Raw genomic sequence first — 24,224 nt, 5'->3', positions numbered from 1 at the left:
AGATCAAATTGACAACAGCAACTCAAAAGGTTTGATGGGAAGCCTAGGGGACAGTGAGTTGAAGATAATGGTGATCGAATAATTTGGAAAAGGACAGTGAGAACAGCAGCCCAACTGGAAGAACGTAATCAATGTCACTGAATTGTACATGTAGAAACTTTCCAAATGGTGTCACTTTGGCTATGTATATTTTCACCATAAAAAAGGTCCTCAAGGTTGAGAAGGGGGAGTGTTGACATGTTGTGGGGTTGTTAACCAATGTCATAAAACGATATGTGTACTGACTGTTTAATGAAAAACTATTTGTTCTGTAAATCTTCATCTAAAGTACAATAAAAAAATTAAAAAAAAAAAACGCTAGGACACGGTATGCAAACATACATTAAATAAATAGAATTTATTGATGCCTTTGAGACAACAGTCAACAATATCAAATCACATAAAGAGGTAGACCAAGATGGCTCCAGCAAACAACCAAAACAAAGAACCAGGAAACCTCCTGGAGGAAGGGAATGTCTTTGGATTACCAGAGACAGAATTCAAAAAAGTAATATACAGAGCTCTTCAAGATATCAGAAGAAGATCAGGCAAAACTCAGACCAAGGCAAGGAACACACAGAGAAAGCAATAGAGGAATTCAGAAAAGCTATACAAGATCAGAATGACAAATTTAATAGGCTGCTAGAATCCACAGGGAGACAGCAAACAGAAATCCAAAAGACTGACAATAAAATTTCAGATATGACAACTCAATACGAAGTCATAGGAGCAGAACTGATGCAATGGAAGTCAGAATTAGTGAGACTGAAGATAAAGCACTTGACACCAACTTATTTGAGGAAAAATCAAATAGAAGGATTTTAAATAATGAAGAAACCCTAAGAACTATGTGGGACACTATCAAGAGGAATAACCTGTAAGTGACTGGAGTACCACAACAAGGTGAGGATAACAAAAAATACAGACAGAACTGTTGAAGATTTGCTGGCAGAAAAACAAGAAGATATCCATCCAAGATGCTTACTGAACCCTACACAGAGTAGATCCCAAAAGAAAGTCACCAAGACATAATAAAACTTGCCAAAACCAAAGATAAAAGAATTTTAAAAGCAGCCAGGGATAAACAAAAAGTGATCTACAAAGGAGAGTCAGTAAGACTTGGCTCTGACTACTCAGCAGAAACCAGGCAGTTCAGAAGGCAATGGGATGACACATATAAAGCCTTGAAGGGAAAATAATTGCCTGCCAAGAATTATATATCCAGCAAAACTGTCTCTCAAATATGAAGGCAAAATTGGGGCATTTTCAGATAAACAGAAGTTAAGGAATTTGTAAAAACCAAACCAAAATTACATGAAATATTAAAGCCGTCCTCTGGCTAGAGAACCAACAATATCAGATTAACAACTTAAGGCTAGAACACAGGACAGAACAACCAGATATCCACCCAGATAGGAAAGTCACAAATATAAGTCAAAGCTAAAACACTGAAAATAGGGAAACAGAAGTCAACATGTAAAAGATGTCAACATTATAAAAGAGGAGCTAAATAGTGTAGTTACAGAACTTTCATGTGTAGAGGAAGTTAAGGCAATATCAACAAATAAAAAGATTGATTTAAACTTAGAAAAATAGATGTAAATTTTTAGGTAACCACAAAAGAAACTAACAAATCTACCCATCAAATAAAAAAAGAAGAAAAACATAAAGACTCAGCAAATACAAAATCAATAATGAAAACACATAAAGAAAAACGACTTAGCACAGAAAATTAAACGAACAAAAAAACTGTCAACACCACAAAAAAAAAATACATCAAAATGACAGCATTAAACGCATACCAATCAATAATTACATTGAATGTAAATGGATTAAATGCACCAATAAAAAGACAGAGTAGCGGAATGGATAAAAAAACATGATCCATCTAAATGCTGCCTACAAGAGACACACCTTAGCCTCAAAGATACAAACTAAAACTCAAAGGATGAAACAAAATATATATATCAAGCAAACAACAATCAAAAAAGAGCAAGGTAAAGCAAACAACAATCAAAAAAGAGCAAGGTAAGCAGCCATCTAATATACTCCACTAGTTTCACCCCATGGGGAGCAAGGGAGAATGAAGAAAACTACAGACACAAGGGAAAGATTAGTCCAAAGGACTAACGGACAACAACTACCACAGCCTCTACCAGATTGAGTCCAGTACATCTAGATGGTGCCCAGCTACAACCACCGACTGCTCTAACAGGGATCCCAATAGAGGGTCCTGGACAGAAATAGAGAAAAAAGTAGCACAAAACTCTAACTCACAAAAAAAGACCAGACTTACTGGCCTGACAGAGACTGGAGAAACCCCAAGAGTATGGCCCCCAGGCATCCTTTTAGCTCCGTAATGAAGTCACTCCTGAGGTTCACCCTTCAGCCAAAGATAAGACAGGCCCATAAAACAAAACAAGACTAAAGGGGCACACCAGCCCAGGGCAAGGACTAGAAGGCAGGAGGGGACAGGAAAGCTGGTAATAGGGAAACCAAGGTCAAGAAGGGAGAGTGTTGAGATGTCATGGGGTTGGTAACCAGTGTCACAAAACAATATGTGTACTGTTTAATGAGAAGCTAGTTTGTTCGGTAAACGTTCATTTAAAGTATAATTTAAGAAAAAGAAAACAGCAGGAGTGGCAATATTAATCTCCGACCAAATAAACTAAAGCAAAATCCAGCACAAAGGATAAGGAATGACACTATATAATGATTGAAGGGTCAATACACCAGGAGGACATAACCATAATAAATTTATACGCATCCAACGACAGGGCTCCAAAATACATAAAGCAAACTCTAACAGCATTGAAAAGAGAAACAGACAGCTCGACAATAATAGTAGGAGACTTCAACACACCACTTTCAGTGAAGGACAGAATATCTAGAAAGGAGCTCAATGAAGACAGAGAAGATCTAAATGCCACAATCAACCAACTCGACCTCATAGACATAAAAGAACACACCACCCAAGAGTAGCCCAGTATATTTTCTTTCCCAACACACATGGAACATTCTCCAGAATAGACCACATATTAGGCCACAAAGCAAGCCTTAACGGAATCCAAAGCATCAAAATATTACAAAGCATCTTTTCTGACCATAAAGCCATAAAAGCAGAAATCAGTAACACAAAAAGCAAGGAAAAAAAATCAAATACATGGAAACTGAACAACACCTTCCTCAAAAACTACTGGGTTATAGAAGAAATTAAGGATGGAATAAAGAAATTCACAGAATCAAATGAGAATGAAAACACATCTTACCAGAACCTTTGGGATACAGCAAAAGCAGTGCTCAGAGGTCAGTTTATAGCAATAAATGCACACATCCAAAAAGAAGAAAGGGTCAAAATCAAAACATTAACCCTATAACTGGAACAAATAGAAACAGAGTAGCAAAAGAAGAAAAGAAATAGTAAAGATTGTAACAGAAATAAAGAATAGAAAAACAACTGAAAGAGTTAACAAGACCAAAAGCCAGTTCTTTGAAAAAATCAACAAAATCGATAAACCACTGGCCAAACTGACAAAAGAAAAACAGGAGAGGAAGCAAATAACCCAAATAAGAAATGAGATGGGTGATATCACAACAGACCCAACTGAAATTAGAAGGATCATAACAAAACACTACGAAAAATTGTACTCCAACAAATTTGAAAACTCAGAGGAAATGGACAAATTTCTAGAAACACACTACCTACCTAAACTAACACAAACTGAGGTAGAAAAACTAAATAAACCTATAACAGAAGAAGAGATCAAGGCTTCTTCTCCGAGAAGACACCAAATGGCAGATGACGTCAGTGCACCAGGAGGGCCTGAAGGCCCCAGGGGCCTGGGGATAGGAACCAGTGGCGGCTTCCAGGGAGGCTTAGGCAGCAGCCTGCGGGGCTGGAGTCACAGCCGTGTTTGGGGCTGCGGCCAAGGCCGCAGAGCTAGCAGAGGCAAAGTTGAGGAGAGAGAGTGGCTCCCCATCACCAAGCTGGGCTGCCTGGTCAAGGACATGAACATCAAGTCCCTGGAGGTGATCTATCTCTTCTCCCTGCCCATCAAAGAGTCTGAGATCATTGTTTTCTTCCTGGGGATGGCCCTCAAGGATGAGGTTTTGAAAATCATACCTGTGCAAAAGCAGACATGTGCTGGCTGTCCAGCGGACCAGGTTCAAGGCATTCGCTGCCATTGGGGACTACAACAGCCATTGTCAACCTAGGTGTTAAGCGCTCTAAGGAAGTGGCCACCACCATTCGCGGGGTCATCATCATGGCCAAGCTCTCCATCGTCCCTGTGTGTCAAGGCTACTGGGGGGAACAAGACTGGCAAGCCCCATACTCTTCCCTGCAAGATGACTGGCCACTGCGGTTCTGTGCTGGTGCACCTCATCCCTGTGTCCAGAGGCACAGGCATAGTCTTGGCCCCTGTGCCCAAGAAGCTGCTGATGATGGCCAGTACTGATGACTGCTATACTTCAGCTAGTGGCTGCACTGCCACCTTGGGCAACTTCGCCAAGGCCACCTTTGATGCCATCTCCAAGACCTACGGCTATCTCATTCCTGACCTCTGGAAACAGACCCTGTTCACCAAGTCTTCCTATCAGGAATTCATTGACCATCTAGTAAAGATCCACACCAGTGTCTCAGTGCAGAGGACCCAGACTCCAGCTGTGGTGACCACATAGTGGTTTTTATACAAGAAAGATAAAGTGAATTAAGACTGAGAGAAAAAAAAAGGAGAGACTGAAGAGGAACTGGCTGAATGGACACAAGAAACCTGGGTAGAAAGGAGGAGTGTGCTGTCACATTATAGGGCTTGCAACTAATGTCACATAACAATAAGTGTAAAAAATTTTTGTATGAGACATTAACTTGAGCTGTAAACTTTCACATAAAGCACAATAAAAAAAAAGAATAAATAAATAAAAGATTTAAGAGATGTAATATTCAAATGCAGTGAGCAACCATAATTGGATATTACTGTGAACAAATCCTAAAAGACACTTTTGGAACAAATGGAAAAATCTAAATGTAGACTAGATTTTTGTTTATGTATAATGATATTTTGATTAGTGTTTAGTGGTGTATCGTAACTGTAATTCAAAATGTTTAAAAAATATTTTTTTAAGTCAACAAAGGTTACCTGCTCAGTTAGTCCTTTTCTACAAAAGTAAAGCAAAGGAATACTTTTTTCATAAATTGAATAAACATTTTTTTTTAATTAGTTTTCTAACTTTAAAGATAAAAATCAACCAATTGGTAAGTCTGATCATTTTCAACACAATAATCAAATGTTGAAAAAAAAAAAAGGAATTCATTTTTAAGCTAATGTGGTGTTTGCATAATTTGAACTGCATACTTGGGGATTAACACCACATAAACAGCAGGCAAGGGGGATACTGAAACAATAAAATAAATCAGCAAAAGAAAGGTGGGCAGGATGGAACTTACTTTTTTTGATATCATTCCAGCACCTGCACTGCGCTTTACATTTCTGACTATGCTACATTCCATTACAATAAACTCCTCCAGCTGTTTGGGATGGCACAAACTATTGAAAGGGTGACTCCAAAAAGTGCTCCCATCAATATCTGCAACTAAGAACAAATGTAGGACATTAAAAAACAGGAGAATTAAAGGATTTCAAAGAGCTGTCAAATGTGTTCATAGGGAAGGAGTTAGAATGAACCACAGTGTCACCTCACACTCCAAGATCATCATTTATTCCTATAAATCAGCCCCAAACTTCTCAAAGCAAGAGAAGTATCAGGTATCACACATATCTTAAGTAGTCACTATGATCAGAATGCCACAGAGCTAAATGCCTTTTAAATAAGATCAGATCCAATCAGTTGTATAGATGCTTCATGTGCTCGCATTTTATTTTAGAAACATATTGGTCCTCTTAGCTGCTTCCGGTTATTGTTAGCTGCTGTCCAGTTGGCCCCGATCCGTGGTGGCCTTATGAATAACAGAACAAAACACTGCCCTCTTCATGATCATTGGTATGTCTGAGTCCACTATTTCCATTGTGTCCATTGTGGCTACTGTGCCAATCCATTTCATTAAGGATTCCCCCTCAGCTGCATTCTACCTGGCAGATACCAGATGTCCACCCCAATACTGTAAACAGGCCCTGACAAACGAATTTCAACTGATAAAGATAATGAATAACTTTCAGAAAAATCTCAATAAGAACAAAAAAGAACGATTTTTAGTAACCGAATACTTCCATTAAAATATATAAAAGATCAAAAAGAAGATGCAGTCAAATACTGTGATACCTGTCAATATGGGGGGTCTTCGTTAAAAAACAATTTCTATAAAGGAAATGGTAAAAAAAAAGATCTAAAATAGTGAAAATTCAGGCTCAAACTAAATGTTCTATTGGATCACAAAAAGTCAAATGTTCCCATCTTTAAAATACTTGCTAAATATACACTAAAATTTGACATAAGCTTAACTTACTAGTCACAAAAATTAAACTAGTAAATAAATAAGTTGGTTTTAACAAAAACTATTGGAACATAATAACTAGTAAATTCTTAAAAGTTCACAGAACTGTTTCCCTAAATAAGTAATACCTAACCAAAAGCTTTTTAATTCCAATTTTTACTGGTATTAAACAATAGTAAAAAACTTAACTAGTTTTTCAAAACAATGTTGTTAACATTTTATAAAATTAACAACAAAAATTACTACATTTTGCTATACCGAACAGAACTGTTAATAGTTCCCAAAACTTACCTTGTAGCGTGTTGGGATCTATAAGGTGAATGGCATTGGTTACTCGAATACACACACAAATCTGGTTCATATTTCCCAGGCTTTGAGCCAATTTTGGAGACAGACAGACAACATTATCCTAGGAATAAGTATTAACATTTAAAATGAGGCAAATCATAAATAACAGTCTCTAATAAACACTCATTAATGTAAATCTAGTCCAACTGCATTTGCCCAAACCAAAGTTATTTTTAATTCTATTATCAACAAAGGGCCTAAAGAAAAGAATCAGATCTTACAGGAACAGAAAGTAAGCTATATCTTCTTAAAATGGGCATATTTAATAAAAATGCTTTAAAAAATATCATCTTCCAGAGCCTATTCATTATACTATTATTAAATTTATTTCAATTTTATTGAAGTTTGAATGCTTGCTTACCATGATATACGTCAATACAATGTACATTCCAAGCAAACTATTACAAACATCAGGAAGAAAGTGGTTTTCTAAATCTACCAGATGACTTCTTTAAATCTCCATAAAAAATAAATTTCAAAGGAACAAAGTGTTTCTCTTACATAGCTACATGTACTAATATGGAATTAAAGATTTAATGCCCAAAAGAAGCGTACATGTCAGTATACATTGGGAAATACTAACCATCAATGCAATTATCTGTTTGTAAACTGTATTAAAATGTAAGAGGGATCTGAGTTTTATTTTAAGCTATATCTTTTCACAATCAAGGGCTCCTCCATTGAAGGAACATTCTGTGCGTCCCTAATTGTACCTGACCCAGTATTTTTTTTTTTTTTAATAAGAGTCTCCAAAGACAAATGAAAATACTCTTTACATTATGTATTCCTCCAGTGCTTGTAAGAGTCACTCAAAGCAATTAATACACAAGGTCTTAACGTGCTCAAATTTTGTGCCAGGAAAATGTTCACTGTTTTAAACTAGGGGTCAGGAAAGTACAACCTTCAAGACAAATGTGGCCCACCAGTATTTTTGTGAGTAAAGTTTTGTTGGATCACAGCCACAGCCAATCGTTTACATATTATCTATGGCTACTTTTGTGCTACAACAGCAGACTTGAAAAGTTGCAAGAGAGACTGTATAGACGGCAGAGCAGAAAATGTTTACTATCTGGCCCTCTACAGAAAAAGTTTGATGAGCCTGTTTTAAGCCATCGTTTCACCCCTGGTACTGGGCTCCACCATAAATTAGTGATAATAGCTTTAAAGCTTTAGAGTCACAGACCTGGGAGCAAATCCTAGCTTCAACATTATGTAACTCTGGGCAGGTCATGTAACCTCAAGATTCAATTTCCTTGTCTTTAAAATGAAGGTATGACTTACCTGAGTTATTACGAGAAATGAACAAGATTAAGATACTAAAGTACCTTGATACTAACTTTATGTAGAATGGTCACAATAAATTACAACATCTCATTATTAGTAATTTAATACTGACATATAAATTCCTACACGGTAGAGACCTATAGATTACATAATTCTTAGTACACTGCCTCCTATACAGTGAATTAGCTGAATTTTAATTCATTTATATTTTTGAAGCAAGGTTGTTACCTTACTACACTTAAATGAACTGATAACCTACATTTTAAATGTGTTATTTAGATTATGTTTTTAAATCACAGAAATGATTCTCTGATTTCTATAATAATTAATTGTTTAATTTCAGCTTTCCAAAATCCAATCTGCACACATGTTCCACAAAGTGGTTCTCTGATACTTATTTTAATGTTATTTCCTGTATTCAAAATTCTATGTAACTGTCATATGCCCACTAGAATCACAAATTTTAAGAAATATGGACCTTTAAAAATTGCAACCAGGCCTTTTCATTGTGATTTATAAAAATGAAAGTCTTGTCAATTTATAATTTTAAGCATAATTACTTTTTTACATCTTTTTAATGTGGATGAATGTGTCAGAAATCATGTAAAAAGGAAGTTATTCTGAATTTTTAACCAACCCCAGAAGGAAACCAGGAGCGAATAATTACATATAAACCAATTAATTACTTGTACTCTTTTACAGATATGAATTAAATGAGGAAAAAAATACCTTGCATATTGGAACAATTTCCACAGAAAAAGTGCTTTTGTAATTGTATGTGTTACTATGGATATCCTGAGAGATCAATCTCTGGGATGCTTTGTACCTATTAAGAAAAAAAAGTTAACAGTAATTTAAAGACAAGCTCCTTACTGGCCTAGACTCAGAATATTCATTTTTCATCAAAATCAAATCATCAGTGTCCAAGGTTTGAAATGACTTCCTGATGCCTGCTATGGTAAAGGCTAACTTCATCCACTTGCGTTTCAAAACTTTCACCAAGCTGACTATACCGTACCTATTAAACCTTATCTACCAAAAATCTCCAAAACATGGCCTTGGCTCAGACCAACCCAGTCTACATATAGCATCCATTAAAACCCATGAGCTTTGTTCACACTAATCTCCTCATCTTTCAGTAGAAACTCCACCTATGAAAATTTCCCCATCTTTGGAGCCCAAGTCCTACATCCTCCACGAAGCCTCTCAAAGCACTCTATCCTCTCTTAATATTTAAATATTTACAATCCACGGATCTGCACTACCAAAAAACCAAAAACCTGTTGCCGTCGAGTCAATTCCTACTCATAGCAACCCTATAGGACAGAGTAGAACTGCCCCAGAGGGATTCCAAAGGAGTGCCTGGTGGATTCGAACGGCCGACCTTTTGGTTAGCAGCCGTAGCTATTAACCACTATGCCACCGGACTACTCTTAATTATCATATGTCTTAGTTCTAGCTCCTCAATGAAATTCTTAAATACTTCTTTGGCTACTATTTACCCTAAGGTGGCTAATCCAATAAATACTTACTGGTTGTGTAAATATACCCCTACTACAGTTTAAAATATTTTAACATCAGAGAATATGTCTAGGAAACCCTGGTGGCATAGTGTTAATCCACCAGCTGCTCCTTGGAAACTCTATGGGGTAGTTCTACTCTGTCTAAGCCTGAAGAATGAACGTGACCTACACTCATCCCAGCTCCTTGAATTTAGTCATATTCAGGTTCAGAACATACCTGCAGGGAACTGTAAACTGAAGAAATTCTACCATCTTCTGAGCATGTTGTTTTGAGGAATAGTAGAAATCCAGACCATCTTTTAAAAAAGAAAAAAACCCACATGAGAATAACTGCAAAATAAGATTTTCTTCCACCAACATGACATTACAAATTAAATCTATATCAAACAACAAAATCAAAGTATTAGAAAATAAAAAATATACTATATTGTGGCCACAATAGATTAGGGATGTCATTTAAGACTCACCTGGCAAAAAGATGGGCAAAATAAATCTGAGAAATGCTAGCAAAGGAAAACAATACTCAAAATTTTAATTTCACACAAAATAAAATTCAGTGCCAAAGGGGAAGAAAAACACCAAACAGAACCATGAAGGGCATTTTATGTAATAAATGGAACAATCTACCAAGAAGATAATATGCTAATAACACTGCACTGAAACGAATAAAACAAAAACCATTAAAAAGAAAAAATTAACAAATGTTAACAAATGCACAATCATTGTGGGGAACTGAAACAAGTTTCCCTCAAAACAGAAATGATCAAATTGAGAAAAAATAATAAGGATACAGACAACTTGAATTCAACAGTCAAAGTTGATTTAATAAAGATGTATATAACATAGTCCCAAGAAAGAATACATACTACTTTGAAATAGTCATAGAACATTCGTAGATAATCATGAACTAGGAATTTAAAAAATTCAATAAATTCCAAAAGGTAGAAATTACTAGAAACAACATTATCCAATCACAATGCAGCAGCATAAAAATCAGCAACGAGAGTGAAATAAGTCAGTCACAAAAGGACAAATATTGTATGAGACCTCTATTGTAAAAACCCATGAAAAAGTTCACACACAAAATGTAATAAACTCTGTTGGTTACCAGGGATGGGAGGGGTGGGGGGGGGAATACTAAATAGGCAATAGTTAAGGGGTATCTTGGGTGAAGGGTGAGACAGTACACAATACTGGGGAAACCAGCACAACCTGTACAAGGAAAGGTCATGGAAGCCCCAGAGACACATCCAAACTCCCTGAGGGACTGAATTGCTGGGCCAAGGGCTGTGGGGACCATGGTCTCGGGGAACATCTAGCTCAATTGGCATGACACAGCCTATAAAGACAATGCTCTACATTCTACCTTGGTGAGTAGTGTCTGGGGTCTTAAAAGCCTGTGAGCGGCCATCTAAGATACTCCACTGGTCTCATCCCTTCTGGAGCAAGGGAGAATGAAGAGAACAGGATACAAGGAAAAGGGTAGTCCGAAGGACTAATGGTCCACAGCTACCAAGGCCTCCACCGGACTGAGTCCAGTACAGCTGGATGGTGCCCAGCTACCACCACTGAGGGTTCTGGACAGAGCTTGAGAAGGATGTAGAGCATAATTCTAACTCACAAAAAAAAGACCAGATTTACTGGCCTAAAGGAGACTGGAGAAACCTCGAGAGTATGGCCCCCAGACACCCTTTTAGCTCAGTGGTGAAGTAACCTCCGAGGTTCACTGTTCAGCCTGGGAGTGGACAGCCCCGTAAAACCAAATGAGACTAACGAGGTACAGGAGTCCAGTGACAAGGGCCACAAGGCAGAAGGGGACAAGGAAGCTGGTGATAGGGAACCCAAGGCTGAGTAAGGATATTGTTGATGTGTTGTGAGATTGTTAACCATTGTCATAGGGCAACATTTGTAGTAACTGTTAAATGAGAAACTATTTTGTTCTGTAAGCCTTCATCTTAAGTGAGAATAACAGCACAATTAGAAGAGCGTAGTCAATGTCACTGAACTGTGTATGTAGAAATTTTCGGAACGGTGTATCTTTGGCTATGTGTATTTTCACAAAAAAAAAAAAAATGTTGAGAAGTTAGAGGGTTAATATGTTGTGGGGTTGTTAACCAATGTCATAAAACAACATGTGTACTACTGTTTCATGAGAAACTATTTGTTCTGTAAGCCTTCACCTGAAGTACAAAAAAATATATATATAAAAAAAAAAAACTTGCAAAAAAAATCAGCAACGAAAGGATAGCCAAAAGCAAACCTACCTGTCATGAAATGTTTAAAGACCTTCTTGTAAATAACTCAGCTAAATAATAAAATTACCTAGAATAGCCACAACAATTTTTAAGAAGGTTAAAAACATGTATCTTCTCAATTTCAACACTCACTATAAAGTTAAGTAATCAAGACAATGTGGTATTGGCATAAGGACAAATATACAGATCAATACAACAGAACTAAGTGCAGGGGCGGATTAGCCAATAAACAAGGTAAGCACGAGCTTATTTGTGCTTACTTGCTAATCTGCAGTGAACTTGTGCTTACTTACTAATCTGTAGTGACCAATTTCACAAGGGTTTCACCACATGATGTGTAAGTAAGCACAAGTAAGCCCGTGCTTACCTTGCTTACTGGGTCATCTGCCCCTATCAGGGATTGTAAATTTGAAAAGAGGCTTTGATTTTGTAGGAAGGTGCTGTGGGGTTGGGAGAGAGAAAGATGTCAGCCACACCTAGAAGCAGAATCTTTGATGTGGTGAAAAAATGTGAAATTGTTCACTACAGATGGTCTGGTAAGCAAGGTGAGCATATGCTTATTGGAAAAGCTGTCCCTGCCTAAGTGTAAGAGCTAAAACTATAAAACTTTTAAAAGAATCCATAGGAGAAAATCCTCATGACTTGGGTTAGACAGAGTTCTTAAACACAACACCAAAAGCATGACAGATAAAAGAAAAATAATGATAAACTGGACTTCATCCAAATTTAAAACTTTTACAATTCAGAAGTCACCATCAAAAAGAATGAAAAGACAAGCTACAGACTAGGAGAAAACATTTGCAAATTACATATGTGATAAGAGACTCGTATCCAGAACATATAAAGAACGCCAACAATTCAATAAGACGATCCAATCAAAAAATGAGCAAAATATCTGAAAGAAGATATACCCATTGCTGTCAAGTCGATTCCGACTTATAGCAACCCTACAGGACAGAGTAGGACCACCTCGTAAGGTTTCCAAGGCTGTAATCTTTACGGAAGAAGACTGCCACATCTTTTTCCAATGGAATGACTGTTAGGTTTGAACCATCAACCTTTCAGTTAGCAGCCAAGTGCTTCACCACTATACCACCAGGTCTCCTTAAAGAAGATACAGCAATGGCTAATACGCTCATGAAAAGATGCTCAACATCACTACCAAAAAAAGCCAAACCCATTGCCGTCAAGTCAATTTCAACTCATAGTGACCCTGTAAGACAGACTAGAACTGCCCCATAGGGTTTCCAAGGAGCAGCTGGTGAATTCAAACTGCCAGTCTTCTGGTTAGCAGCAGGGTTCCTAACCAGTGTGCCACCAGGGCACCACATCATTAGGAAAATGCAAATTAAAACTACAATGAGATACTACATCATACCCCCTAGAATGGCTATAATCAAAAAGACAGACAATAATAAGTGTTGATGAAGATGTAATAAAATGGAACCCTCAAACATTGTTGTGGGAATGTAAAATGGTACAGCCACTTTGGAAACAGTGTGACAGTTTTTAAAAAAAAAATAAATATAAATTAACCATATGATTCTGTCAATTCCACACCTACATATGTAGCCAAGAGAAATCAAACAGCTGAGGTGCTTCCTGAGGGCAAAGGAAATATGGAATGGGTAGTGGAAGTAGCTACAGAGGCAATATGATACTGAAAAGAAAATTTATAACCTTAAGTATATTTATTGGAAACTGAAAATAAATAAACTAAGCTTTCAATTAATTCAAACAAAATAAAACTGAAGAAAGTAGAATTAAGTGACAAAGCAAAAATTAAGAAAAATAAGACTTTTCAATAAAACAAAAGCAATTCTTAAAAAAAAAAAACTAACATAATAGATAAAACTTTGGCAAGTGTGACCAAGGAGGAGGGGAGAGAAAATGAGAAAAGACAAACATTAGGAACAAGGGGACACAACTACCGTTGTGGATGAGATTTGAGATTATGAGAATATATTATGCTTAATTTTATGCCAAGTATGTGAAAAGCTAGATGAAATGGTTTATTTTCTTAGGAAATGCTATCAAAATTGATTCAAGAAGAGGCAGAAAACCTGAAAACTATTACTGATCTTAAAAGAAACTGAAAACATTTACACCACTTCCCAGTAAGGCACCAAATGGTGGATGGCTTAGTGGGCAGGTTCTTACAAACCTTCAAAAGGTAGATAATCCTAAGTAGAAAGATGGCAAGCTTTTTAATTCTTCAATGTCACAAACATAACAGATACCAAGATTGGGCAGAATAGCATTAAGTATGTAAAAGTATGTATGTATATGTATCAAATGGAAACTGACAACAAACATCATACTTCGGGGTGAAACATAAGATAATAACACCTGATACTGTATTACTACTCAACGCTGTTTTAAATTCCTAGCCAAAGAAGGGGGAAGAAAGAAAAAGAAAAAAATGAGGAAAAATACTGGAAAGAAATTAAACTATTATTGTTTATAAGTAATTTTTTATCTAGAAAATCAAGAGTATCAATGTACGCTATTAGTGATATTAAGAGATTTCAAAAAGATCAATAGCTTTCCTACATGTCAGCAATAATAAATTAGAAAATGTAATGGAAAAAGTTCCCATCCACAACAAATAATATAAAATATTTAGCAATAAACCAACAAGAAACATTCAAGATCTTAATGTAAAAAACTTCACTGAAGAATTGAATAATAATATGTACCAAGCAGAGCCCTGGTTGCAATGGTTAAGAGCTCAGCTGCGAACCAAAGGTTGGCAGCTCAAATCCACCAGCTGCTCCTTGGAAACCCTATGAGGCAGTTCCACTCTGTCCTATATGGTTGTTAGGAGTTGGAATCAACTCGACAGCAATGGGGTTTTGGTTTCTGTGCCAACCACTGTTCTAACTAGTTTGCATGGACTGGCTCATTCAATTCTAACAGTAATACTATGAATTAGGATTATCATCCTCTCCATTTTATCGATGGGGAAAAAACTGAGACTCAGAAAAATTAAAAAACACACACAAGGTCACACAGCAAAAAAATGACAGGACAGATATTCAAACCCACACAATCTGCTTCCAGAACCTGCTCTGACTCACTAGCAACTAAGAAAATTTTGCAAAAAAAAATTAATGAAGGAGTACATATTATAAAGCATAATAATTTACATACCATATTAGAAGCAGTAGAACAAAACACAGTCCAGAAATAGAGCCATGTATATAGGAGAATTTAATATATATAATGAAGATATTTTGAATCAATGGGAAAAGGACAGGCAATTCAGTAAGTGGGTACTGACACAATGAGACAATGGGTTAACCTTTTAGGTAAAATTCCTACCAGATAAGGTTAAAGATCCAGAAGTAAAACAAAAACCACAAAAGCACTACTTTTTTTGGTTATAATTTTGGAGTATGGGAAACGTTCCTATGTAACACATAAAAGCCGCAAACCACAATTAAAGAACTAAAGAATGAAAACCTTCAGTAAGATAAAACATGACAAACTGAAAGAAAGTATCTGTTCTCTCCCTCTCTCTCTACATACGTATAGTGATATATAATAAGATAGATATTCTGAATAACAAGCACAAAATAAAAATTAGGAAAAAAAGATATGAAAGATGAGGACAATTCACTTCAGAGATACACATTAACGGCTATTAAAAAGAACCAAACCTGTTGCTGTCAAGTCAATTCCAAGTCATAGAGACTCTACAGGACAGAGCAGAACCGTCCCATAGGGTTTCTAAGGAGTGGCTGGTGGTTTCAACTGCTGACATTTTGGTTAGCGGCCAAGCTCTTAACCACTGGGCCAACCAGGGCTCCTTTTATCCATTAAGACAGCAAAAATTAGGAAGGCCAATACAGTCATACCCAGTGTTGGCAACTGTGTGGATAAATGAGAACTCTCACTGTGATAAGAATGTAAATTGGCACTATTTTAAGACAATCCACCAGTACTCATCAAAATTTAAAATTTGGATACTCTTATCTAGTAATTTCAATTCTGAAAATCAGTTCCACAGAAATACTACTACATATGCACAAAGACAAACGTATAAAAGATATTCACTACAGTGTTGTTTGCAGCAGCAAAAAAAAAAAAAAGGAACCACTTGTAAGCCTATTAATAAGGAAATCATTAAATATACATTATATAACAAATATCATGTAGCAGTTAAAAATAATAAAACAGAACTATATGCAATGATGTGGAAATATTTACAAATATACTGAGCACAAATCACAGAACATTACAGAATGATCCCACATATGAGGCGAAACAACCACTATCACCACAATTTACACACAAACATACACACAATATATTCTACTCTTTTGTTTTAAGTGGCTATCTCTGGGGAAGAAAAGTGGATGAGGGGGAAGTAGAGATTCTTTATCCATATATGCTTCTGTGTTTGAATTTTTTTAACTATAATTTTTAAAACAAAGTTACAAATAAACAAGCAAACAATCAAGAGTCATTTAAATCAAAATCAGAACCAGTGGGGGGGGGGACGAATTACTTTCTCTGCATGAAAGAAGAGTTCTTAAACTTGCAACACTTGGTTTTGAAAGTGATTGCAAAACTATGTCCCATATGTATCCAAGCCTTTTTGCTATGAAAAAATTCTAACAGTGTGGAGCTATTCCTGCAATGGTGATAAATTATAGTAATAGTGTTTTGCTTCCTTCATTAAAGTATTTGGGTCTCATTATCCCTAAAAGAGTTACTCAGAACAAAGTTACTCAAAACAAAGGTGTATTTTTCTGTATGGTGGCTAGCCACAAATAACCAGGCAGTTAAACAGCCAGAAAGGTATCTTCTCCACAAGTGCTTGGCTGCTTGCTATCCAAAAGGTCGGCAGTTCAAACCCCACCAACCACTCGACAGGAGAAAGATGTGGCAGTCTGCTTCCATAAAGATTACAACCTTGGAAACCCTATGGGGCAGTTCTACTCTGTCCTACAGGGTTGCTATGAGTTGGAACTGACTTGAAGGTAATGGGATGGGAGGCTGTGCTTCACTGATTTAGACTAATAACCTTTTGTATATTGGTAATGCACTCAGGTTTCAGATGCAACGCTTACAATATTCATTCATTCATTCATTCAAATATTCATTTAAAGATCCAAGACCACACACTTATAAGGACTTCTCTCAACACATAAAAAATAAATGAATAACAGATCAGTAAGTAGCAGTGTAATTCAAAGTTTTAAACTGAAGAGTAGAATTTAAGAATTTGGCCATTCCTTCACAGCTATCTCAAAAGCTGTACTTTAGAAAGACACTAAGAAAACAAAGTATGTCCACCAGTAGCAAGCACCATCCCACAGCACTAACCCATAGCAAGAGACTAGAGTTTGCCAAAGGATATTTATATTTTATAGTATTATTAAAGGAATATTTATCCAGCATCTAATAAGAACTATGCTACATCAACAGTAAGAACAAGCCCTAATGAGCCATTATGAAATTATGCAAAATTTTAAAATTCCACCTAAAAGAAATCTAATTATATTATTTGTATATCTCTGTTTATTATTATTGGAGTTTAGGCTTCTGAATTGATGCATCCATCACAAATGCCTCTAAGCATATGAAAAACATAAAACCATTATAAAAGAACTTACAAATCTCAAAAATAATTATTTTCTCCCAAACAGAAACTGATCTCTGCATAAAACAAGTCCTGGATGAATTTTCTATAACAGCACTTTACACTCCATTATTGCAGTCACTGGTTTACTCATCTGGCTATCGCATCACACAAAATCCACTGACGGCAGGGGCTAACATTCTAACTAACTTGGGCAGGGAGGGGCAACTTCAAAGAAAAAAAATCTTAGTTCTAGCTATGTGCTATCCAACACAGTAGCCACTAGCCATGTGTGGCTATTTAAATGTGAATTTTAATTAATTAAAACTGAAAATTAAAAATTCAGTTTCTCAATTGCACTAGCCACATTTCAAAAGCTCAAGAGCCACATGTGCCTAGTGGCTACTATACTGGACAGATCAGATAGAAAACTAAGATTTTCTTCTTCTCTGGAAAAAGGTATTTTGGACAATAGTATTCCAGACATTATCAGTAAAGATAAAAACTTACTTACGTAAGTTGAAATAAAATTTTGACATAATTTCAAATGCTTTTAAATTTTAACTCACCATGAATCTCTTTGACACGAAGTGTGTTCTGATGCATTCCGTATTTCAAAATCAACTGTTCGAGATAGTAGAAAGTCTTCTTGTGCAAGGTCTAAATATAAATGCACTATTAGATAAATAGATCAAATGAAAAAAAAATCATACCATCTATAGATACAGCACACTAATTTTTTTTAAAACAAAAATAACTGTAAAGATTATCTAAAATGTAACAGTGATCAATTTCCAAAAGTTAATGCTCCAGATATCTAACTACCCCCCCGGTGTCTGAAGTATCTGAAAAGGAAAAGGAGGAGGTTTTACTAGCTGTTTACACTGACAAAAATAAAATACAAGATGGAGAATTCACTCACGACCCTTCTCTCATTACCTTTTGCCTCACTTGAACTACAGCCTTCCAGAAATCCTTAGCTTCTACTCTATGGCAATCTCCACACATTTGGGATTGGATAACATAATCCACCACAAACACTTGCTGAAGGATAGCACCGTTCATCACCTGATAAAGAAGACAATTACACTCCTTCATTCTTTTATTTCTGTTAAATAACAAATATTTCTCTTAATAGAAGATGCTTTAATATTTAATTTAAAATCTTTTCTCATGAATGCTGTGGGGGCATCAATAATAAACCAGTAAAATGTAAAGTCATCTGAATGAATCATACTATTTCAAGAAATATATACAGGCTTAATTTAATTCCTAGATTTTATTAGATTAATATTTAAATTATAATTGAACTGGTATTATTTGAAGAATTATATATATGTATTCATCCTTAGGAGAAAAAAAAACAAATGAAACTCTCAAAAAAGAAAACATTCCTTAACTTAATATTTCTCAAGAATAGCCAACTATCAGAAATCACCTGGGAAGCTTTTTAAATACACATATTCCTGGGCCTCACATCCATAAATTTTGATTCAGTTATTGTGAGTCATCATGACCAGCAAGTTTGAGAATCAGTGCTTTAGCTGATGTAAATTACATCAGTCCTTTTCCTAATAAAAATGGCACTGAAAAGATTATCTTAGCCCACTCATCATTAGCAATGACTGTTCTTCCTAGAGACCTCATCATTTGTGCAGAAGATCCAAAAGAAAACAAGGGCTAAAATTAAGAATTCATTATTTTCCTTTTAACCTGTTCCAGGCATGAAATAACTAGTCATGAAATAAATTAACCACTAGGCCTTTCCTCTCTCTACCTACACTTTAACCATGCTGAGAGAATGATGTACTATGCTTACCTCTTTCTGAATAGTGAGTTTAACTTTAAGTCTCTTAGAATGGGGCTCAGTCCAAACAAAACCTGCATCTACAAGCCGTACCTTCAATAGAATACAAACAAAAAGAAACATAAGTTTCCACCTGAGGAGAAATAATATGAAAGAATAATTCAACAACAGACAGATTTTGTAAGATGCTTAAGGAATCTGTGATTAGCATCACTACACACTATCATCACTAAAGAAAGATTCGCCATCAGAGGTAGAGCAGCAATAACAACCATTAAAAGTATAACTCAATGACTATAATTAATATAATCCGTGCAAAAACATTAAAAGGTTTGCACAGAAAAAAAAAATCCTTTTCTCTAAGAAGTGTACCGCTGTTTGGATGGAAATCATATTTTTTTAGAAGAAAGGATCTAGTGAGAGTATTATCTACTAGAAACCTCACAAACAAAACGTTTCCACTTGGTTTATTCCTGTATGTTACGTATATTAGGTGTTTTTTTTCTTTTTCTCTTTTAAAGAGTTGACACTTGTCAGGAGTCTCATGCACTGAACACACAACAACTCACTGTTGAGTAAGCAGCATCTTCAATCTTCAAAGGCCAAAATCAGTTTGCTATGTGTAGGGAACTGAACACAGCTCAATATGACTGGAATGAGTCTACAGATTGCAAGGGAGGTGGGGGAGATAAGACCAAAGATGTGAATAGAGACCAGATCCCATAGGATCTTATGAAAACATGTTCATCTGAGGGTATCGAGGACCACATAATCAAATCAATCAAATCAAAACAATCACTGACTGTTACGGGAAAAAGTGATTAGAGAACAAGAATGAAGGCTATTGTAAAAATCTAGGCATGAGTTGTAGGCAACCTGAAGTAAGGTAGACAAGCACTAGAAATACCAGAAGCAGAAAGATCCAAGAGCTATTTAAGAGGTAAAATGTAGGACATAATGACAACTGGATATGGGAAAGAGAAAGAGAACAGACTTGAGAATGATGCCTGAGTATCCAGACTGGGCACCTAGGTAGTACTATTTTTCTGACACAAATAAAGACTACCTTGCTTATTGGGTAATCCATCCCTGAATCTACTGTAACCTACAAACCACTCCTCCTACCACCACTATTCGTCATCTTCTAAATGCCGACGACATCTCAGCTTAATTTCAAAGTCAATCATCAAAATTATTTCCATGAGCACTCTCAAATCCCTTGGTCCTTCTCTTACTTTACCTTTAGTCACTTGGCTAAATCATAATTTTGCTTAAATCTAATGCCCTGCCTGCTCTATGCCTTACCTGTGTGGCTGATACAGCTAAAAAAAATACACTATGCTTGACTAGTCTTACTTTAAATAATACTTAGTGTTACCAAGCAATCATACATTGTTCCAGTGCATTCCCTCTCCCACTCTCCTAGAAGACTAGTTCATACCTTCCTCTCTTCCTCTAACATCTAATACCTTCCTCCCTCATTGCTACTGCTCATACTTCTGCATTCTCAATTAAAAAAAAAAAAAAGGAATCAAGACAATTTCCACAAGCTCCCATTTATCAACACCTTCCCTCCTGTTACCACAGATGAACTGCCCATGGTTCTATCAAGACCAACCATTGGGAGACAGATCTTTCTTTTGTTCCATGAAATATTCTAGACTTCCAAAATAACGTCTGGCAGAAAGTGCTAAATATCTGTTGAATGAATAAATTAACAAACAATTGTATTCTTCCACTAGTGTGCTATAGCCCTCTTTTCTACTTCTCACACCAATTGTCTCCTTGCAGCTTCACACATTTTTCCGTTTGTACTGGATCATTCCCAGACAGCTTACAAATATACTGACTACTGTATCTCCCATCTCAAAAAAACATGTCCCTTCCCAACTTCCCCCTCCAGTCACTGCCCTACTTCTTTGTTCCCTTCTACAACAAATCTTAAAAACACTGTCTATACACCTACTTCTCACTTATCAACTATCTCATTATGAAACATTTCACATTTATGACGAGAGTAAAAAATTTACTATCCGAATTAATGAGGCGGTGAGTATGGCGGCAACAGCTGCAGAGCATCCCCTCCCTCAAGGAGGTCTCTGGGCAGCCTCCAAGAAGCTGGACCGCACTGCCCCACGCCCTCCACTCCCTCCTGCCAGGGGGGCGCAGCATCCTGCTGCCATGTGGGTCCAGCCTCCTCCGTGGTGACTGCGCACAGGCAGCCCTGAGTCAACAGGTGCCTATTCTGGGTTCCCAGCTCCTATGTGGCCTGAGGCCCTGCAGCTCAAAATTTCTGTGGGATGGAAAAGGAGGAAAGAAAGAGGCAACAGAGAAGGAGTCTGGAAGAAAAGCATGAAGAGTTTCATGACATCCCAAAGTGAGCTGAACTGGGCCTGAAACCTCCACCTCAGTAGGGCGGGGTACACAGCCAGGCTGCCAGCGCCCTCACAGGAAGCCGTGAGCCTCAGTGACTCGCCAGACCCCGGGCACAAGCAGGCTCCTGGATTGTGTTGAAGGGGAAGCTCTGACCTCATACAGGAGGAAGGTGAAGTGGTTAAGCTGTGGACCCTCCAGTCACACAGCCCAGCTTTATCCAGCTGTGTCTCCTCCAAGCCTCCTTCTCCTCAGAGGAATAATCCATAACTGGACTCAGCACAGTGCTGAGCACATCAGTAAATCTTAGCTGTTATTATTTCTACAATCATATAATCTAAATTTAAAAAAACGGACGCTGAGGTGGGGCCAAGATGGTGGGATAGTCAGACGCTTCCTGTGGTCCCTCTTACAACAAAGACTCGAAAAAACAAGTGAATCGATTATATATGACAATCTAGGTGCCCTGAACAAAAAAGCAAAGTTGAGGAAACAGACTGAGCAGCAGGGGGAGGGAGAGACGGTTCAGAAGCAGCGAAGAGTTGCCAGACCTGAACCAGTGGGAACCAGTACCCTGTAGCTGGCACACGCAGTGAGGCAAGCAGTGGCACTCGGACTCGTTTTCCACATCAGGAGAGACCAAGCAGTGGAGAGTCTACTCAAGCCTCCAGAACCAGTGAAAAGAGGCACTCAATTGGCAAAAGATAGTACATCTAACCTACCACACGGACCAAAAAATACCCCCTTTGGGAAAAACCTCTTTCCTATTTACCTGCCCCCTCCCCGCTCTGTGCCAGGTCCCGAGCCGGCTTCAGTCATTGCTGCATCCCCTCAGCCAGAAGTAAGGACCCATCATGTGCCCTGAGCCATTCTCCCAGCCTTGGGAGAGGGAACAAACTAACAAACAGGAATAAATAATCTGCCAGCTCCCCTAAGCAGAAACCTTAAGAGTAGGTGCAGCTCCTTTGCCTAGGCACAGGCATAAGGGGTCCAAGGACTCTGACTGCCTTTCACCCCTGCATAGCCTTGTGTGGGCCCATTTCAACAGCGTAGTACAACAGGGTATATACCTGAAGCCTAAATTCAACTCTTAGCTATATGGTAGAGAGGCAGGTTCGTGACATTTGACACCACTCTGCCCATTAAGCAGGGTCCTTACCTACCCACATCAGGGGCCTGAGGACTAGTGGCTCCACCCACGCCACCTAGCCACTCGCAACAGGGGTCCAAGAATAAGTGGTACCTCCCAGTCCTTACAGCCAACAGCACTGGGTGCCCACAGTCTGGCTGCAAAAACCCACCCACCTACGCATTCTAGGGAAAAGGGACAAGCTTTCCTCTCAGACACTCAGGGGCAGCCATCAGCCTTCCTCAGCGCATGACCCCCTACTGAAGTCAGATACCTGTGCCTACACCAATCACCCCCGCTTGTCTAAGACTGTACGTGAGAGCCTGTACTACACACTTGATGACCAACTACCTGGACACCTGAGCTGAATCTGTACAAGAAAACTAAATAGACTCCTAGGCTTATATATCTAGTAACAGATCTAACCAGATGGCGACAGGACGTTAGAGCTTCAAGGACGTCAATAATCAAACTAGATCACAAGAGCAGCCTATTTGGGCATATCAAAACAAAACAAAACAAGAAGCTAGGACACAGTAAGCAATCATAAAATAAATAAATATAATAACTTATTGATGGCTTGCAGACAACAGTCAATATCAACTCACATAAAGAGACAGCCCAGGATGGCTTCAGCAAGCTCCCAAAACAAAGAATTATGAAATCTTCAGGAGGAGGAGAATTTCTTGAAATTAACAGAGGTAGAATACAAAAGATTAATACACAGAACTCTTCAAGAGATCAGAAAGGAGATAATGCAAAATGCAGAATAATCCAAGAACATACAGACAAAGCAACAGACGAACTTAAGAAAATTATAGAAGAGCATAATGACAAATTTAATAGACTGCAAGAATCCATAGAGAGACAGCAAACAGAAATCAAGAAGATTAACAACAAAATTTCAGAATTAGACAACTCAATACAAAGTCATAGGAGCAGAACTGAGGCAATGGAAGTCAGAATAAGTCAGACTGAAGATAAAGCACTTGACACCAACTTATTTGAGGAAAAATTAGATAAAATAATTTTAAAAAATGAAGGAACCCTATGTGGTTTATGTGGGACTCTATTAAGAGGAATAACCTATGAGTGACTGGAATACCAGAATGGGGGGATAATAGAAAATACAGAAAGTATTGTTGAAGATTTGCTGGCAGAAAACTTCCCTGATAGCGTGAAAGATGGTATCTATCAAAGATGCTCATCGAACCCTACAAAAGGTAGATCCCTTAAGAAAGTCACCAAGATATATTATAATCAAACTTGCTAAAACCAAGGATAAAGAGAGAATTTTAAGAGTAGTTAGGGATAAACAAAAAGTTATCTACAAAGGACAGTCAATAAGACTAAGCTCGGACGACTCAGCAGAAACCATGCAGGCAAGAAGGCAATGGAATGACAAACATAAAGCCTTGAAGAAAA

At 37.4% G+C, this 24,224-nt stretch overlaps 1 protein-coding gene and 1 pseudogene across 3 annotated transcripts in view; one reads left to right on the top strand and one right to left on the bottom strand.

Annotated features, from left to right (window-relative positions):
* The window catches only part of NMD3 (NMD3 ribosome export adaptor), an 88,707-nt gene that overhangs the window by 32,641 nt on the left and 31,842 nt on the right, over positions 1 to 24,224 (bottom strand). For 2 of the 3 annotated variants that reach the window (XM_004384878.2, XM_023739130.1), the window contains 7 exons: positions 19,310 to 19,390; positions 18,430 to 18,558; positions 18,060 to 18,150; positions 9,863 to 9,941; positions 8,852 to 8,948; positions 6,782 to 6,899; positions 5,486 to 5,631 (listed from right to left, as the gene is read on the bottom strand). In XM_004384878.2, the coding sequence (XP_004384935.1) occupies positions 5,486 to 5,631; positions 6,782 to 6,899; positions 8,852 to 8,948; positions 9,863 to 9,941; positions 18,060 to 18,150; positions 18,430 to 18,558; positions 19,310 to 19,390 (741 nt within the window). The remainder of the gene's footprint in view (positions 1 to 5,485; positions 5,632 to 6,781; positions 6,900 to 8,851; positions 8,949 to 9,862; positions 9,942 to 18,059; positions 18,151 to 18,429; positions 18,559 to 19,309; positions 19,391 to 24,224) is intronic. The other variant, XM_023739129.1, reaches the window with a different exon arrangement.
* Positions 3,722 to 4,849, top strand: LOC101351960 (40S ribosomal protein S2 pseudogene; annotated as a pseudogene).

This window comes from Trichechus manatus, unplaced genomic scaffold (genome assembly GCF_000243295.1).
Source record: "Trichechus manatus latirostris isolate Lorelei unplaced genomic scaffold, TriManLat1.0 scaffold00129, whole genome shotgun sequence".
Classification (NCBI taxonomy): domain Eukaryota; kingdom Metazoa; phylum Chordata; class Mammalia; order Sirenia; family Trichechidae; genus Trichechus; species Trichechus manatus.
Note: the sequence above shows the minus strand (reverse complement) of the source record. Positions and strands in the feature narration are given on the sequence as shown.